Here is a 19,529-nt window from a genome sequence, read left to right as displayed (position 1 = left end):
TTGTTCAATAATTCTCTCGATACAGACAAGAATCATTGGACACTACGCTCACCTGCAGAATTACACCTATTACTGAAGCATTTTGCTGTGCAAACTGAATAGCCCAAGGGACATGGTCAGGAGTAGGAGAAATGGTTAGATGTAGCTGGGTGAGACGAGACCTTCAGGATGTTCTAACAGATGAGTATTTTCGTTACTTGTCCTTTTCCTTCTGTGCAGAGATTAGCATGAAGTGATGATGGAACCTAGATAATCATCTTGGCATTTTGAGGATGGAAGCCCATTTGCTAAAGATAATAGTGCAGAAAAACAGATGAAGTCTTGGTCTCTGATATGGAGTTTTCATGCTAATCCTGAACTGCTCTGGCTGCATTTCTTTTTTTATTTATGAAAATAAGTCCGTGGTTTAAGTTACCATAGTTAAGTCTCTGTTACTACTGGCTGTACAAAATGAATACACTGGATAAGGGAAAATATCAAAATTACAACTCAGTTGGGAGCAGTATTAAAAAATCATTTGTTTGGTTCCAAGCCATCAGGCAACTACTTGACTGAAAATTACACCTTAAAACTTCCATTTCTCTTCTGACCTGTACCAGAAAAGCTAATGAAAGTTTCAGAAAGGATCTGAAATCTGTAATGCTATTTTTAATGTATTTTTCCTTCTGGTTAGCTATGTGATCATAAAGCTGTTAAAGAAATAGCAAAGTAAATTGATCTGTATTTTTTGTGTTTGCATAGAGATATCTATTTATATTCTATGTATTTAAAGCATCTCTGAAGATAAACTTATGTTCAGAAAGCAATGATGCCTTAAGTATGGACTTCAAAATTAAAAATATATATAATCAAGAAATTAGTCTTTGATCAAGAAGTTATAAGAGAGAAGAGAATCAAACTTGGTGGAAAGAAGTAAGAAAATACTTTTTATTTATTTATTTATTTTTTTTTTCTTTTTAGGGCTGCACCTGTGGCATATGGAAGTTCCCAGGCTAGGGGTCAAATCAGAGCTGCAGCTGCCAGCCTACACCACAGCCAGAGCAATCCAGGATCCAAGCCACATCTGTGACCTACACCACAGCTCACCTAACCCACTGAGCGAAGCCAGGAATCAAACCCGGGTCCTCATGGATAGTAGTCAGGTTTGTTACCACTGAACCACAACAGGAACTCCAGAAAATACTTTTATTTTAGATAAAAATATTTTATTTAAAAATGGAAGGGCTTTTTTTTTCCCACCCTGATTAGAATTACTTCTTAGAGCATTTACAAACTGTGCATATGCAACAGTAGCTGGAATATCTTGTTTATAGGAACTATGCAAAAGGGAAGAGTCAAAAATGACTTTGTAAAGCAGCCATCTCTGCCTGGCCCGACACATTAGCCACTGGAATTTTGAGAGATTCCCAAAGTGATGTTCTTTGCATGTCAAAGCAGGATCTCCATCATCAACATCTGTCATTGTTCGTTGGGGGTTTTTAAATCATTAAGTTTATAAATTGACCTGTCCGAGCTCTTAAATCAAAATCTGCATAATTTACTCTGCTTACATTACATGTGGTTTTACTGTCTTTTGATTCAACAATTGCTTTACAATGGCATTTAAGAACTACAACTTAGAGAAAAGGATTCTTATATCTTTGTCTAAAGAAAACGACTCTCCTTTGCAGATGGAAGTCACTTTCTTTGATCCCAATGTCTTTCAGCAATAGGTTCAGGGCCCAGAAACACGCAGGGTGCAGATTTATATTTTCTCTCTTACGGGCCCAAATCAAATGCAGATTTATCAAGCTGTGAAATATATTAAGTTCACAGGGTTTTAACAAAGGGTTACCAAACCTCTAGAACCTGGGGTGATTCAAACTACTTTCAGATGTCCTTTTAATTATATTAAATGAAAGTTTGGGTTGGCTTTGATGCGTATGGGCAAACATCGAAATCTCTTGAAAGAGCTGCTAAAAGTACTCCCTGTTGCTGTAGTTAATATACTACATTGTATGCACACCACTGGCCAATTTATTCTAGCCACTTTAACAAGGATATCCAGCCTGACAGGATAGTATCACAAGTCAAGCAAAGCACAAATCATTAGAGGACTCAGAAAGTTGTTTGACATGCACCACGGAGCTCTTTGTCACACAGCCAATTAAGTGACCAAACAAGGAACTTGAAAATACTCATTAATTTCTTCCCAGCAATATAAACGGAGGTTAGAATCTTTCTTGTCTCATGCACCAAAGGCACACAAGGAAAACTGGCATAATTCAATTTGCACTTTGTCAAAGGTGCAAGTAGCAAGTTTGATTCACAGAAAGTCTGCATTAAAGACAAAAAAAATGAAAGCCATAGGTAAAAATGTTGATGTAGTACATATAATAATATAGAGATCTGGGCCTTGGAATTTTTTAAAATTAATCGAAACGACATCAGTTTTATCATGCAACAGCTGTATCAGCATCTCAGAGCCAATTCAGCAGCACTTGACATCATGGCTCCTCCATGAAACAAGAACTTGAGCTAAACCCTGGATGCCATATTCTCCAGATCCTCTCCCCACCTGAAGGCTGCTCTTTCGTCTCCACTGCTTCCTCTCCCTGACCTCATCATACAACAGTGCCCTGGGGCTCAGCCCTCAATTCTCTTCTCTCTCAACACTCATTCCCTTGAATTCATCCAGTGCATTGGCTGCAAATGCCACTCCAGGTGAAACATTTCCAAATGACTATTTCTAGCCTGGTCTCTCAGATTAATTTCAAGTTCAAATATCTAAGTGCATATTTAACTCCAATATTGCATACCCAATAAGAGTCTCAAACTTAAAACACCCGTAAGTGAAGTTCTTTTCGTATTCCTCCCAAATTGGTAATAGACCATCTTAATAACTGGGAACTTCGACCTTCCAGTGCTCAAGCAAAATCCTTGGTGTCATTTAAGCTCTCTTTCTCTGACACATCATATACAACCCCTTAGCACATCCTGTCCATTCCATTTAATTATCTCAGCATCCCATACTTACGTCCTGTTCCAAGCTACCACTATTGCCAAATGTCAGTTGGTCTCAGCCCTTACTTTCCCGCTATCATCTATTATCCATTTTTAAAACATATCAGATCATGTCATTCCTCGGCCCAGAAGCCTGCATGGTTTCCTGTGTTTATGGATAAAGGCTGAAGTCCTTACAATGGGTCTCTCAGATCTGGGCCCTGCTGCCCTGCAGACTCAAATCCCATTACCCTCTTCTCGTTCATTCTGCTCTGGCTGCACTGGCTTCCTGGACAACACAGGCACGTGTCCACCTCAGCAATTTTCTGTTTGCTCTGCTGGAATGCTTTTTGCTGTATATCTTCACAGTTCACTCCTTCACAATTTTTCTCAAATATCACCTCAGTGATGCATTTCTTGCTTTACTTTACTCTGTTAACGTTTATCATCATCTCTCATATTGCATATTTCAGATACCTAGCTTACTGTTTATATTCTGCCACTAGAAATTTCACCCTAGGAGAGGGAGTAGGGAATTTTTGCCTGTCATGCATACTCTTGGATTCCCAGTACTGATAAAATTACTGGGCATGTGAGCTCAACTAATAACTCTTTTTTTTTTTCCCTCTCTTTTTTCTTTGTACAGCTGCATCTGCAGCATATGGAAGTTCCTGGGCTAGGAGTAGAATTGGAGCTGCAGCTGCCAGCCTGCACCATAGCCACAACACCACCAAATCAGAGCTGCATCTGTGACCTATGCCACAGCTTGTGGCAACAACAGATCTGGATCCTTAATCCATTGAGTGATGCCAGGGATCAAACCTGCATTCTCACAGACCCAGACACTATGTTGGGTTCTTAATCTGCTAAGCCACAACAGGAACTCTCACAGCTAATCATTCTTGAATATTTATTTTGTTAACTACTATGTGATATTTCTTCCAGTTGAAGAAGGAGACTGCTTTTACATTGATGGTACCTATGATATAGATTTCTAGTGGATAATTAGGGTAAAAGAAATGCAAAATAATCAAATAAAATAAAACAAGTAAATTATAATTCCAAGTTGAAACAAAAAGAGAGCTTATTTCAAATACTTTGTAAGCTTTAAAAAGCACATAGACTATCTGCCTTTCAAAAAAAAGAAAAAGAAACATGGAAAGAAGAAGGGGAAGATGAAAGGAAATCAAGCCTATGTGTGGATGTGTTTTGTTAAAAATTTGTATCTATGTACCATTTTTTTCTGATCAGTTCTCAGCTCAACTACGCAGATAATAGTAGGTTCCAAAGAATGACTCCAGAGATTCACATCAATAACTGCATGTACTTATATTTCCCATTAATCAAGGTGGACTGTAGACTATCAAGGAGTCCATGCCACCTCCCATATTTGGAGACAAAGGAAACTGCTGATAGAAAGAAAACTATATTTCCTAATTAGAAAATGTTCTGCTTTTCAAGCAGTAAAAATGAATGTCAGTAATTTTTAATAGTTCCTGCTGAAGAAGAGAGCAATGTGAACATACATTACTACTTAAAAGATGGGAACTTGAGGAGTTCTCATCATGGCTCAGTGGTAATGACCCTGACTAGTATCCATGAGGACGAAGATTCGATCCCTGGCCTCACTCAGTGGGGTTAAGGATCCAGTGTTGCCATGAGCTGTGGTGTAGGTCACAGATGCAACTTGGATCTGATGTTGGGCTGTGGTGTAGGCTGGAAGCTGTAGCCCAATTTGACGCCTACCCTAGGAACTTCCATATGCCAAGGGTGCGCCCTTAAAAAGATAATCAATCAATCAATCAATAAAAGATGAGATTTGAGATTGAAAAATGAGAAAAAATTGTAAATCTAAGTTCTGGTTACATTTATAGAGCATGAAGGCAGTTGTTAAGCTGGTTGAGGTCACATTCTACTCTCAGATTCTCATTAAAACCTCAGATCTCTCTTCAGAGCCATATTATGTCTTTTTACTGGCTCATGGATTACCCTCCGAAACCTTCCCCTGCCCTCATTCCACAACCAGAGTTAAGAACTTGTGCAATTCACACCTAAGTTGTATACTTACAACTGTATAATTACAACTAGCTGGTTATATTCAAAAACAGTAACAAGCGCTGTTGTGGATATAGATAAGCTAGACCCTCATAGAGGGGAAATGTAAATTGATGTGGACATTTTCGAAAACAGTTTGACAGTTCCTCCCTTATCATAGAGCTAGAATATTTTCTACTTTTTTTTTTTTCCTCTCAAGATGATAATTTTTAAATCACAGTCTCCTCTTAAAACCAAAGACCTCCAAGCAAATGATGTTTGTTTTGACCTGCACTTATCGGTACAGAATGATCACCACAAAGCCATTTGAACTCAATCTCAAAAAAAGGAGAATTAGGAATTCCCATCATGGCTCAGTGGTTGAATCCGACTAGGAACCATGGGGTTATGGGTTCAATCCCTGACCTTGCTCAGTGGGTTAAGGATCCAGCATTGCCATGAGCTGTGGTGTAGGTCGCAGATGCAGCTTGGATCCCGGGTTGCTGTGGATCTGGTGCAGGCCTGCAGCTACAGCTCTGATTAGACCCCTAACCTGGGAACCTCCATATGCCACAGGAGCAGCCCTAGAAAAGGCAAAAAGACAAAAAAAAAAAAAAAGAATTTAAAAAAAATCATTTTATTCTATACCATCCTGAAATACAATAAATAAAAGCCAAATGATATATCTTGACTTCTAATGCCATATAATGAGGTAAGTTCTGCAGTCATAGTATTTTGGAGAATGGGAACATGAGCTTCTAATTCAGGAGGACCTGGCTTTGAATTCAGGAACCCCTCAATTACTTCTGTATAATTTTGCGAACGTCATTTAATCCCTCTTACGTGCCCCATTTTCTCTATGTTAAGTTAAAAAGAGCAATAGTTATATCATAGGGTTGTGAATATTAAATAAGAATTTATGCAAAATGCTCTGCATAGTGATGATCACACTGCCTAATCAATGCATGTATTCTTAGCAAGAAGTCACTGTTACTGTTCACCGCGGTGTTGATGAAGTAGTGGCTACACATCAGGATAGCAACATTAGTACCATAGGTGCTAGCTGTGTAACTCTGCACCAGTCATTTAATCTCTCCAGATTGCAACTAACTCATCTTCATCTCTAAGGTCCCTTCTGGTAATATTACATCATGGAGGCTACTTAATATCATATGTAATACAAGCTTTTCTTATCCTCTCTGAAATAAGACATAAAACCTTCTTCTCAATGATGGCATGTATTATGTCCGAGATGTGAAAATGATATTTTTACTATGACACAGTATCTATTGTTTGATAGTCCGCAAGTATTTTAGTGTAATCTAAAATTACAACTAAATAAAGAAAACTAAACATATTAGACTCTTTACTCATTTTTGTTAAAGTTCTTGGGACAAAAGCATAATGAGTTTTAGGAGATTCACATATTATTTAAAAATCAAAGCAACTATCTCTTAATTGTTCATTTACAGATAAGTTATCAGAGCTGACAGCCGACAGTCCAGATTTCACTGTGGTGTGTGTGTGAAATAAACAAAAGATGGGAAGCAAGAAGTTAAAAATGGGTCTAGGTAATTCATAAAATAGACACTGTAGTTCTAAATAATTAAAAGCTAAATATTTAGATGGTCAAAATCAAACCAAGAAGAATCACTGCTTGTGCCCATGGAAAGAAAACATTTTTAAAACTCTCATGATAATTAAATAATTATTTTCTTTTCAAATTTAATGCAATAAAGCATTTCAGGTGTATTTCATACTATTTCATAGTTAGTTCAGAATGTGCTCTGAACACAGGAATAATAGATAACATAAGTCTTCAAAATTCAAATAGACTAAGGTATTATTTTCCCTAAAATTTCATCAAATAATGACCTACATTAAAAGGAACAGAAGTAATGCCATGTATTAGTGAGCATTTCTACTCACCAGTATTCTGTTTGTATTTGGTGTTATCTGATGTTTAGTCAATAGCTGAAACATTTATTCATAGCCAGTCAGTTATAACACCAGGAAATCAGCCATTGAATAAACTGTGCTATTAATTTTCCATCAGAGATTCATGTTTGAATGACCATGCATTTCATAGATTTAAATACCGAAAGGCTAATTATCTCCAAGGCCCCATTAAAAGGACAGCAAAGACTGCAATCAAAAACAGTCCTAATATTGCTCAAAAATGATCCTCAGCTTTCAATGCTGAAGAATAATCCAATTTTTCCATCTATTTCACACACTAAGCAATATATATACATGAACCCTTCCAAGCAATTTCTTTTCTGAAACCTTAGAAAAATAAGCCTGAACAGCTTCTTATAAAAAGGATTCATTATTTTATAAAATAAAATACAAATTAAAAGCTCTTTTTCCTAATCTCTGTTCAATGCTCAAATTATTATTATTTTTTCCTCTAAATTACTCTCTCACAAAATGTCCTTATTGTGAATAAACTGATGCTGTTTAATTTCTGGATGACTAATCTGAGAACCAGTAACTTGGGCCTTGAGGCCATCTCTTTCTACAAATGCAGCTGGCCTTCCCTTTTCAAAATGCTATGCTATATACACATAGAGAATAAAGTTTATAGCCACACAGTTTCATATTTTTTCTTCCTTCTGATTAAGCTAATTTGTATATTGGGAGCCACAAGATGGAGGCCGCCCAGTGGCCTGGTCCGCATCACACATCTATACCTGCGCTTATGAGACATGACTGTCAAGGAAACCTCCCGAAACAATCACAAGTCCTCCACCTCAGTTCTGACTAGCTCGCCTTACCCTAGAAAACAGGACTGGCGGCCCCTTAAGGAAATGCCCAACCTCCCAGCCAATCAGGCCTTCTTTCCGAGTTGTCTCTATAAAACTCCCTCAGGAAGAGTGTGCCACTGACAGCGAAGCACTGCACTCCGCAACCAAGGACTGTCCGCCTTTGAATAAAGCACAGCATGGTCATTACTTAATCATTTTGTCACTTGCTCTTGCCTGCCTGCCTGCCTTCCTCCCTCTCTTCTTCCCTCCCTCTCCTTATTTCCTTCCTCCCTCCCTCCTTCCCTCCCCCTTTCCACTCTGCCTTCCTCCCTCCCTCCTTTCCTCCTCCCTTCCCCTCTACCTTTCTTCTCCTCTCCTCTCCTTCCCATCCTCTCCCTTCCTTTCCTCCTTCTTTCCTCCCTCCTTCTTCCCACCCCCTCCCGCCTCCCTCCCTCCCTTCCTCTCTTCTCCTCTCCTCTCCTTCCCATCCTCTCCCTTCCTTGCTTCCTTCCCTCCTTGTAAAAATAATGTTGAAGCTTGCTTCTGGGATTCTTTTTCACAAAAAACCCATCCACATATAATTTTTTTTAATTGTGCTTAGAAACAAATTGCAGCATGTTAACTGGAGAAAAATTACATTACATTGGGACCCACATGTTTATAATGAGTGGAAGAGTAAGATCATCATAGTGTGTCTTGATCAATTTGGCATAGGAGCCTGCTATTCCATGTATCCTAGACTATTTGTTGTCTTATATGACTTTGAGTATCATTTTGGTATGACTTGCTACTCAAATGGCAGCCAGATCAATGTATGAATGAAATGTTGTCAAATCTACCTCTGAAGAAATTAGAGATTTAAATATTACACCCAACTCACCTTTCAGTGATGATCAAAATTCTCACACCCCAAAGTTGCACCTCTGTTAGTCTGTGTTCTTCTTGGATGAGAGAATACTGACATTGTCCAATCTCTTTTTAGCACATACCCTTTCCTATACCTTTCTGTTCCCACCCTCCATGCCATCTCCAAAATTCTTCTAGTCAGCAGGATACATAATCATCTTTCTATCAGAAGCCCATACCAACAGAGACAATTCAACAACTTAACACATGTATAAAAACGCAGAAAGTACCTGGACATAGGCTCTGCAAGAGCGCTCTCTTTTCTGAAGCTGAATCCATTAAGACAGCAGATTAAACACAGAATAGAAAAAACAAGTTAGTGACAGAAGAAAACAAGAAAAATAAAAGAACACATCTACACAAACACCTTATTTTGTCGTGTGCTACTTTACAGAAGAGAATGAACGCTAAGCAGCAGCAAAATGTCAGCAGTGGCTTGGAAAATAGGAACCAACACCTTTTCAGAACCTGAGTGATAACTGGATGGTATAAAGCTGTTAATGATGGAAAGACACCTTGGAATAAGTTTAGTAGAAATTAGTCAAAATCCATATTACTTCATTCATTTGCCATGATCCAGTTCACATGAGGTTAGTTATTAATTCATGGGCCACAAATGAAGATGAATGAAGGTAAGTAAATTATGTCAAAAATTTGGAACCCATTTTTCAAAGATAGTAAATTATCTGTGGTTTACAGATATTTCAGATGGTTAATGTGAACCACAAACCATGTGCTCTGACATACAAAAAATTCTATTTATTGAGGAAAAAGAAATGAACTTTCATTTCATTATTTAATTCTAAGGGAAAAATACCAAGAGATATGTAACTTCTGATTAAAAGAATATAATCAATCTTATGATTTATCTCTGTTTTTATTTCTTCAAGAGTTTTTTTTTTTGTTTTGTCTTTCTGTTTTTTGTTTTATGTTTTTGTTTTTTTTTTGGCTTCTAAGGCCGCACCTGTGGCATATGGAAGTTCCTGGGCTAGGTGTTGAATCTGGGCTGCAGCTGCCAGCCTACATCACAGCTTCAGCAATGCAGGATCCTTAACCCACTGAGCGAGGCCAGGGATTGAACCTACATCCTCATGGACACTAGTTGGTTTTGTTACTGCTGAGCCACAATGGAACTCCCTATTTCTTGAAGAATTTGTTTTGATGGTTTTGACCAAAAATTCTTACACATTTTAGAACCATTTGTGGGATAAGAAGCCTGTTTTTGTGCATGTCTTTATTTGTTTGCATCCAGAATGATGTTTTTCTGGGCCAAAGGTTAACAGCAACTCATATTCAGTCCCAAACATTTTTCCCTAGAGTTAAAATGATGAATAATGAACACATTTAAATGCTCTGTTTAAATAAATGACTGCAAATTTTATAAGTTAGATGGTGGTTTTCCTCTTCCTCCCTACTTTTTTCCTTCAGTAGCCTGGACTGTTGAAGGAAAAAATTCCTCAGTTTTAAGGAGCAGTTACTCTGATGCCCTCTGTGTGGCTAATCCTCTCCCAAGGTTCATTTATGCATTCTTCCCCAGCATAGAGCAGTTACTCCTCTAAAGAATTAAGTGAGGAATGAGTGCCAGTAAATTGCCAGCGCTGTCATTTGGATCAGTGACTAGCATCTTGGTTTAGCAGGACTCCAAACCCTCCAGAATTTCAATGTGGAGCACAATTGATTTGTACCGAGTTGACTTTGCAAATCTGATGGGTTATAACTGTTCCAGGGAACAGTGGGAACCGCAGGAAAAGAGAGCAAGCCAGCAAGCATGGGACTAACCTTTGCCCTCCCAACTCCTTACCCCAACATGCAAATTAACATATGACAAACCACAGTACATACACAATTGAAAAGTGCCAAATAAGAAACAAAAGAGAGCATTAAAAAGCTGCACAAATGGAAATTTGCCCATTATGTAGTTATTTGATATTCAGAGTAGGCAAGCTGATTAGCTATAGCCAGTTAGAATGTGACATTAATTGCCAGCTTTACCTGATATTGTCAAACATCAACACCATTTTTAAATAAAGATACCAAGTATTGCAATAACAAGTAATGCTATGGATATGTAACCTTAATAGAAATGACTACTTCCAGTACATCTTGATAAGAATAGCTGGCAGCAATATTCATTAAAAGCATCCAGTTTAGTTTGGGTAATAACATATTAAAATCGCAGCATGCCCAGATTACAGAGGCAGCTGTGGATTATATTCTGTCAGGAGCTTGGCTGAGATTCTATCAGGGATATGAATAACAAAAATAACTCCTTTACACTCAGCATGAAAAAAAAAACTTTAGTAATAATTTAATTGATAAAACTGAATGTGTTTTTTGATGATGAAACTGCACGAAAATCTGCCTGATAGGACATCTAGCTTTTTAATATCAAATCATCACTAAAAAAATTACTTCCATCTTCATGAATGAGACTCCTAGTGTAAAAAGACAGAAGGGAAACAAATATAATAAAGACCATTCTGAAAAGTAATTTTCACCCTAAAGGGGACTGTGTTCATTTAGTGAATTCCATAAAGGATATTAGCCTGTCACTGCCAAATCTTGTCTTTTAAGAAGCAGTAAGACTGTCACTGATATTCAAGGCCTTAAAACCCAGTTTCAATAATTGGTCAGCTTTACTATAAAGATGGTATTCAGATGGCAGCAGTTCTAATATCTTTTCACCATGTGATAGTTTGTTATATAAATACATGATATTCCTCATAAATACATGAAACATTTTATATACTTATATAACTGAAATGCTTACATGTGTACAGGTTATGTACAATAAACATATAAAATGCTTATATATAAGTATATAATGCATATAAATATATTTTGGAGATTTATAGATATAAATAAAAATACATAAATTCCCTAAAAATTAAAAAATCACTTATTTTTATTACTCACAATTTAAAGTTGCTGAAACACATTTCAACCTTTTAAATTACAATGGTAGTGATGCAAAATTAATTTAAAAATCAAAAGGAAACAAAAATTAAAGCTTAAATATTGCCCTATGAGTTTTCAAATGTAAGATTAATTAGGTTAAATTATGTTTCAAAAATCTGTAATGTATTGCTAATATCTTTTTGCATTATTGCCATTTCCTACATTTCTATGTATTGATTAGACATCTGTTTCACTGTTAATTATCCTAATATAAAGGTTCGAAAGGGAAATAAAAGAAACCAAAGAAATGGCATTTATTTATATTAACCTTGTCAGAATTCAGCATACAAAACAGACCTATGGAAAAGAGAATTGTAAATTCAAAATTCACAGAGAGAAATGATCATTTATTGTCCCTTGGATTGAAAGTCACGTAAGCTCATTATTATAATGAAACACTGAGGTGAATTGAATATAGCTAGCACTTCTCTTTAGAAGATTTGATTTTATAGAAAGAGAAATTAGGAAAAAGTTTCACTGATTTTACTACACCTTTAGAGGTGCATGTAACTTTGGTCCTTACCTTGTTCAAACTGCGTGCAGCACTGTCCTTTCCCCCTGGGGTCAAGTTCCGGAGCTGTACATCCAGGAGCCCTACCAGCTGATCCATGGCACGGACAGAGTAAGTGATGTCTCCAGCATTCAAATGATTTCTTGTCTGTTCTGCTAGCTCTCTAGCGATGTTGGCAGCTGTCTCTCCAGATTTCAACTACAATTTTGAAGACAGAACAAAAAGGAAGGAGATCTTAAATAAGTACTTTTATTGGTCTTTGAACAATTGTGTTTGCATATGTTATAATCATTGAGGCAAGAAAATTATTAAACTCCCTCTTCACTTGGAATACATTCCCTAAGTTTTCCTGCTAATCCATTAGTTTTCTCTAATACCTAACTTGAAATCCATGCATCTAGTGAGGAACCTTTTCTTGATGAATCAAACTTCTAGAAATTGTTCTCACTTTAACTATTCATCTGGGTGACTAAGTCTAAGGTTTGCCATATGAAATTTGTCAGTTAGTTTCTAAATTGGATGTTGATGATTTTGTGTTTCCACAATGCAAACTAGGTTCTCAGAGGCAAGTACAACTTTTCCATCACACCTTGTTTAGCACTTAGTGCACAATGAATATTCACTGGCTGCTAAACTCTCTGAAAATTTTATTCTAAATAAAATCCCTGCTTTTCAAAGTGATCTTTATCTTTTTATCAACTAAATAGAGATTTTAATAGAGAATATCTTAGGTAGCAAACTATTGCTTAGTGTTTAGCACTTTCCTTTTCTGAAATTACATGCTGCATTTTCAAGTATATTCTACAAAAATTTTTCGAATTGTTGATACTCCAAATATGTTAAAAGAAATAAAGACTTAATACCCCATGATCACTTGAACAAATTTGACAGCTCTGGGAAGAAGAAGAAGATAGGAATGTATAATAGTTTATAAGAAGGTTCTGAGGAAATGAAAACAAAAGTAAATTAAGCATAATTTTCCAGCATCACGTTAACATTTTAAAATGAATAAACTAAAATAAGATTATGACACACATACTTTTTTAGATATATGTATGCAATGCAAAAATATGAATATTTCTTATGCTGACTTTCTGTATTCCCACTTTCTAGTGATTTTTAACAGTTTGGTTTGTATTTTTTTTTTTTTTTTTTTGTCTTTTTGCCATTTCTTGGGCCCCTCCCATGGCATATGGATGTTCCCAGGCTAGGGGTCGAATCGGAGCTGTAGCCACCGGCCTACACCAGAGCCACAGCAACGCGGGATCCGAGCCGCGTCTGCGACCTACACCACAGCTCACGGCAATGCCGGATCATTAACCCACTGAGCAAGGGCAGGAATCGAACCTGCAACCTCATGATTTCTAGTCGGATTCGTTAACCACTGCGCCACGACGGGAACTCCTGGTTTGTATCTTTACACACTTTAGCGTGGCCTATTACTACTTACGTATATGACAGTGTCATTATTTAGAAAATGATTTCTTTTCTTCTCTGTTTCTATTTTTAACACAGTCTAATACTGAACTTAGGATAAAAAGAAGAAAGTTCTTCTCTTTGTAAGGCCATCCTCCTAATGGACATCCAGAAAGCTCTAAGGTGAACAGCCAGAACTCTTAGTCAAAGAGATTACTGCTATCTACTCACGGATGCTTAATAAATGTTTGTAGCAGAACTGAATGTTAAAGAAACAAATGGATAAATTGGAGAAATTGGAACATCTAAATTGTTTACAACCACATTCTCATATATAGAAAAGTCCTAAAAAGAGTTTAGTAACATAAAGTGTTGGCAAAGATTTCTGGAAATGTGTATCACCATCATAAACTACTGGACGTGTATATTTGCATACTTCCTATGCAGAGTAAATAACCAGTGTCTATTAAACTCTGAAATAAGAAGACTGTGTAAGACAGAGATATCTCTCACTATCGACCATAAAAAATAATCTCACTGATATAAAAGAGACATACTCAAAAATGTTCATTCTAGCTTGCTTATAACAGAAAACAATATAGCTTATGACTAAGGAAAACTGCTCTTGTACATAGATACTATGGACTATTATAGAACAGTTTAAAAGTCCATGGACTATTATACAACAGTTTAAAAGTATGAAGAGCAATATTGTTAAATTCAATCTTCAACATGGAATGTTGCATTAAAATAAATACAAGTATAAAAGTTATATATATGCTAATATATAGGCATGGTATTTGTGAAATATAAACATACAACTTGAGTAGCATAGAAACATGTTATCTGTGAAAAATCAATATTATATATAAATACCTTGTGTTTATATATGTTATATATTTAAACACACAGAACAAAATCTAAAAGATGGAATGCAATAAATATATCCTTTTCTGCAATGATTAAATTTTACAAGAATACTATTTTAATGTAATACAATAAGAATATTTTAAAAAAATATTATATAGTTAATTGGGGCTTTCTATAAACATTTATTTATTTATAATTTTTTTTTTTTTTGCTTTTTAGGGCCGCACCTGTGGCATATGGAGGTAACCAGGCTAGGGGTTGAATCGAGCTGCAGCTGCCAGCCTACACCACAGCCACAGCTACAAGGGATCTGAGTCGTGTCTGTGACACACACCACAGCTCACAGCAACACCAGATCCTTAACCCACTAAGCAAGGCCAGAGATTGAACCCTCAACCTCATGGTTCCTAGTCAGATTCGTTTCAGCTGGGTCATTACAGGAACTCCCTAGAAACATTTAAAATAAAAGAAAAACATCTTCACTAAGTTTATTGATTTTGTAAAATATGGTCAAGACCTGCAAACCTAAGTTGTAAGACCAAATGGAATAGATCATAAAGTTCAACGATAAGTTTGTGACAAAGTACATATAAATCAAAGTGGCATTCATGACCTCACTGATGGATCATGAAAGTTCTTTTAAGTGGTCAAAAAGTGATGTAAATGTGATCTTAAGCCATACGTTTTAATCATTATATACAACTTAGGGCTACTTACTGATAATCTAGCACATCAATTAATAACATAAAATTCATTGTTCATTAATTAAATTGGTGAAATGCTAGAATTCATGAAGTATTCAAATTCAGTATTCCATCAGGTATCTGAATACCTGATACTGTTCCTTTGTAACTTTGCAAAACTCCTATGCAAATGAGCATCCAGATAGCTGGAATTCATATAGTTGTTCAAAGGGATACTCTTTTAATCAATGCACCATTCATAGAACCTTGCATTTTTGTAGTCTTCCACCTATGCTATTCTTACAAAAATTAATGTATTTGTTGTACTTTGTTAACTATTGTGTTCTTGTGTTATTCTTTTATTACATTATTATTATTACCAATATTACTGTATCATTTTCCTCTGCTTTATTGCCATGTAAAATTTTTCTATAAGAAAATGTCAAGGCACATGGACCTCTGGAGTCTTTTGATTCACTTACATGAGCCCTGTTGAAAACAGGCTGAGATCTACTAAAGTAGATAAGCTTTCTTTAACACATTGTCTTCAAAACTAAAGATGCAAGCATTGACTTTCATTACACTATCACGGAACATTATGAAAAGCAAAATAATTTATCAAACAAAAAAAATAACAACACTAGTATTTTCATATTGAAATTCAATTTCTTCTTTTTTTGTATAGTTGTACAAACATATTATTAAATATTAATTATTATAATATTGGGGTGGGGCCTGATAAGATGAAAAAGAAGATCTGTGTAATTCCCTAATAGGAAATTTTTAACTTTCTCTTTATGTACAATAATGAAACATTTAAAGTGTAGATGACTAATAAGTCAAACCATAACTGCTCTCAATATAAAAGACAATGAAGCCACCTATATATGTGTCAATAGCAGAGAGTGTAGTGTTGTAGGACAGTGAGTCAAACATGGAAATCACTAGTAGAGCATCTACAGTGATACTGTAGTAACTACAATTTGCAATCAAGAAGAATTTATTTATGAAGAATATATCTAATTGATCCCACAAAAGAACTCTGGAAGTCAATGTTCACCAATAAGAAAGTTCTAAGAAACCAAACTTAAGAACAAATAAGTTATAAGGATGTTTATAACAAAAATGGGAAAAGCATGTTTTTAAAGTAAAATGAAAATTGATATAACTAGTTTTTCATTATGATTCTCTCTTGCTCTTAAAATTGAATAAATAGTAGTAACATTTTTTTCATCAATTCAACAATCATTTGGACACGTTATTTCCTAAGTTAATAAGGACAGTTGTTATTTACAGCTCTTGCATTTTGAAATCTCACATTCTACCAGTTGGTATGGGGAGAGGGATACATAAAGGCAGATAATATTAATTCAACAATGCAATTGTAATGACAGAAATGCATATGGGGTGTTGTGGGAATATAATACCAAACACCTAGAAATTAGGTAGGAAAACAACAGAAAGTAGCAAGTAAGTTGAGGGTGACCAGGTAAGACAAAATTCTGGTGAGGACTGGTGGGGACAGAGCCAAAAGGATGCTCTGTAAAAAGTGAAGTTTAGAATAACCATGGTTTGGGCAAAGAGAGGATACTAATGGTAGTATCCTCAGAATGGTAAAGCATGCTTTTCTACCTTCAGAATTCAATATTGACACCTACAGGACAAAAATTGTGTGTGCGTATATATTATATACATATATTTAAATAAATAAAATGTCTCTATTTATAATTTCAACAACTGTTCCTTCAGTCTACATGTTCATTTGTCTCCTAACCAAAATTTAAATTCCTAATAGTGCTATGCTAAAGTCTGGGGATGAAATGACAAGTAAAATGTTTCCCAACAACAGGACCTTTTGTGGTAGCAGTGGGAAGGGCTGTTAACTTACTACACAACTATTACATTTTCATTTTTGGAGTGCAACATAGACTCCCAGTGGACAGAATAGTTTAAAGGCATTTGAACCTGGTATATGAAGTTAGGGAATAATTTAGGAAACACTTCTCTGAGAAAGAATGTTTAATCTGAGATGAAATGGAAAGAGGAATTAGGCTGGGATGAGGGTGGGGGCTTCAAGGCAGAGAAAGGCAGGGACCCTTAAGGGCCCTGCACAGAGGATACTTGTGACTGGGCTTTAGGCAGCTGAAGAGGTGAGCAAGGAGCAGATGACGTCATTCCCCTTTGGACGTCATGATGCAGATATTGAGACACTGTGCAAAGTGAAGGTACTAAGAGTCTCAACAGGAGTGGTCTAATCAGGTTTATATTTGAAATCACACTCCGTGGGATGGATTAGAGGGTTCAGGAGTGATGAACCTGCCGAGGAAGAAGCAGTGCATCAGGGTAGTGGCAGTGGAGAGAAGTGACGAGTGGCTGCTTTCGGAGAGATTCCCATGGCTGGGGACAGGCCTATTGTCTGGATGAGTGAGGGGAAGGAAAGGGAGGCATCAAGAGTCATCTCCAGCTTTCTTGCTGTTGATGGTGGTGGTGCCATCAACTCAATTCTCCCACAGCCACTGAGACCCAACGTTCGAGCTTAGCTCAAATGTTGCTTCTCCAGGCCAGGCCCTCACGAACCATATTCCTTCCAAGGGCATCCAGAAGCTACTCTTCTTTCTGACTGTCTTATTTATTTCTCTCACCACAGTTATCATTATCTTATTTCCATGCAAAACATACACATCTCTTGAACCTGCCTCAAGACTTCTGTGCAGAGAGGTGGGGTTGAAATAGTTATTTCACATATTCTAGCTTAAAGACTTCATTACATGTCTATCACTAAAATTTCTCCTATCAAATTCTTTTAAAATGATTTTTCAGAAATAAGTCCATGCACACTGAGAAGTTTTATAAGTTTTGTGGGGATTAGTAAATTACTGCCTGTGTTGAAACAGTGGGATTATATCCAGAGCTTGAACAGGGGAGGCAAAACCTGGTAGCTGTAGTTAAGTTTAATAATTATGACAGAGGTGGATACTATTTATGTTTCAAATTTTGACGCAAGTAAAAACAGTTTTCTTTGAAATAAGCTTTGATATTTTATGAGATTTATTGCATCAATCATTAATCAGGTGCCAAAACAATTTTTGAAGAAGATGTTCATAGGGTTCCAGTACAAAGCTCCCATTTCTTTGAAAGATCTTTCTGTTTTTCTCTAAATCTCAGTCAAATAGGTATATAATCAATAAAATGTTTTTGTGTTACAACTGAATGTTGGTTAAATGAACCTGAAGATGTGGAAATCCCACTAACCTCTGATAAAATTAACAAGCAATTTACTTCCATTCCATAGTAGATTCACGGAGGCTAAAAGCATGGAGACATTAAGATCTGAGTTACAGATTTAACCAGTCTTGCAAAGCAGATAACTGGTTTATTTTATACTGTAAAGCAGCAGCATTATTTCTAGATCTTCACATCATCCTTTAGAAAATGCAGGAAGGACTCTACATTATCTCAAAATCTGTCAGTAGCTTAAGTGCAAACAAAAGAAAAGATATTTCAGTTTGCTAGAAATAGAAAGACTCTCTACTGGTAACAACAGGCATTTCTTTTCCATATAACAGTTGGACCAGGTAATGAAGTAGGAAGCAGATCTTACTTTACATGTAAATAAATGTGGAAACTCTTCACAACTGTAATTTCACAGAGATTTAAATTGAAATTGAGACAGGAGGGATTATAAAGTACAATGAGTTGTTTAAAGGTATGTAAAATAGAAAACAAAAACTATTTTGAAAATTGGAGTCTAAGCTAGAGATCAAGTTGAAGCCAAAGACTATGATTTCATTAAACAGTCCTAAGAAAGGTAAGAAAACAGGATATTTTTCAGGAGGCAGTGCTCCAATCTAATTCTTTAGGTTCCAATAAAAATAGGAAAATATTGCAAAAAAACATTAATTCGAAGACATATGTATCTACCTTGCCATCTATCTAATCTCTCTCTCTATCCAATCATCTATTTATCTTTTACCTACTTTGCTGTCCACCTACCAACCCCTCTCTCATTCACCGCTCCCACACCCCACCATTGCTGCTGAGGTAAATGTCTGTTTGTACACACTGATTGCTTTTCCCTTTCTGCACAAATTAGGCTTAAAAAAAAAAAAGAAAAAAAAAACCTCATAATTATGAAAGTTTTCTGGCCAGTCTGCAACAAATTTCTTTGACTTTAAAGGCTAGTGAAATGTAAGCTATGCTCTATGCTCTAATAGTACTAAAAATTTAATGTCATTTCACCAGTATATAAGTGGCCAAAAGAAACCATCAAGATTCTTTGCTTGTTTTTCTCCCTCCTGGACTAACTGCAAGAGGAAAAAAAAAAGACATAGTTCATTTCTTAATGAAAATGAAAATTTAAAGTTTGCTTTTTCCAGCTGAAGTAAGCATCCGGATTCATTTACGTGTGTATACTTATGCCTA

The 19,529-nt window shown here is 36.1% G+C and overlaps 1 protein-coding gene across 1 annotated transcript in view; it reads right to left on the bottom strand.

Annotated features, from left to right (window-relative positions):
• The window catches only part of ADGRL3 (adhesion G protein-coupled receptor L3), an 811,898-nt gene that overhangs the window by 140,788 nt on the left and 651,581 nt on the right, over positions 1–19,529 (bottom strand). The window contains 2 exon segments of the mRNA XM_021100590.1: positions 8,900–8,938; positions 12,151–12,336. Of these exon segments, the coding sequence (XP_020956249.1) occupies positions 8,900–8,938; positions 12,151–12,336 (225 nt within the window).

Source organism: Sus scrofa, chromosome 8, assembly GCF_000003025.6.
Source record: "Sus scrofa isolate TJ Tabasco breed Duroc chromosome 8, Sscrofa11.1, whole genome shotgun sequence".
NCBI lineage: Eukaryota > Metazoa > Chordata > Mammalia > Artiodactyla > Suidae > Sus > Sus scrofa.
Note: the sequence above shows the minus strand (reverse complement) of the source record. Positions and strands in the feature narration are given on the sequence as shown.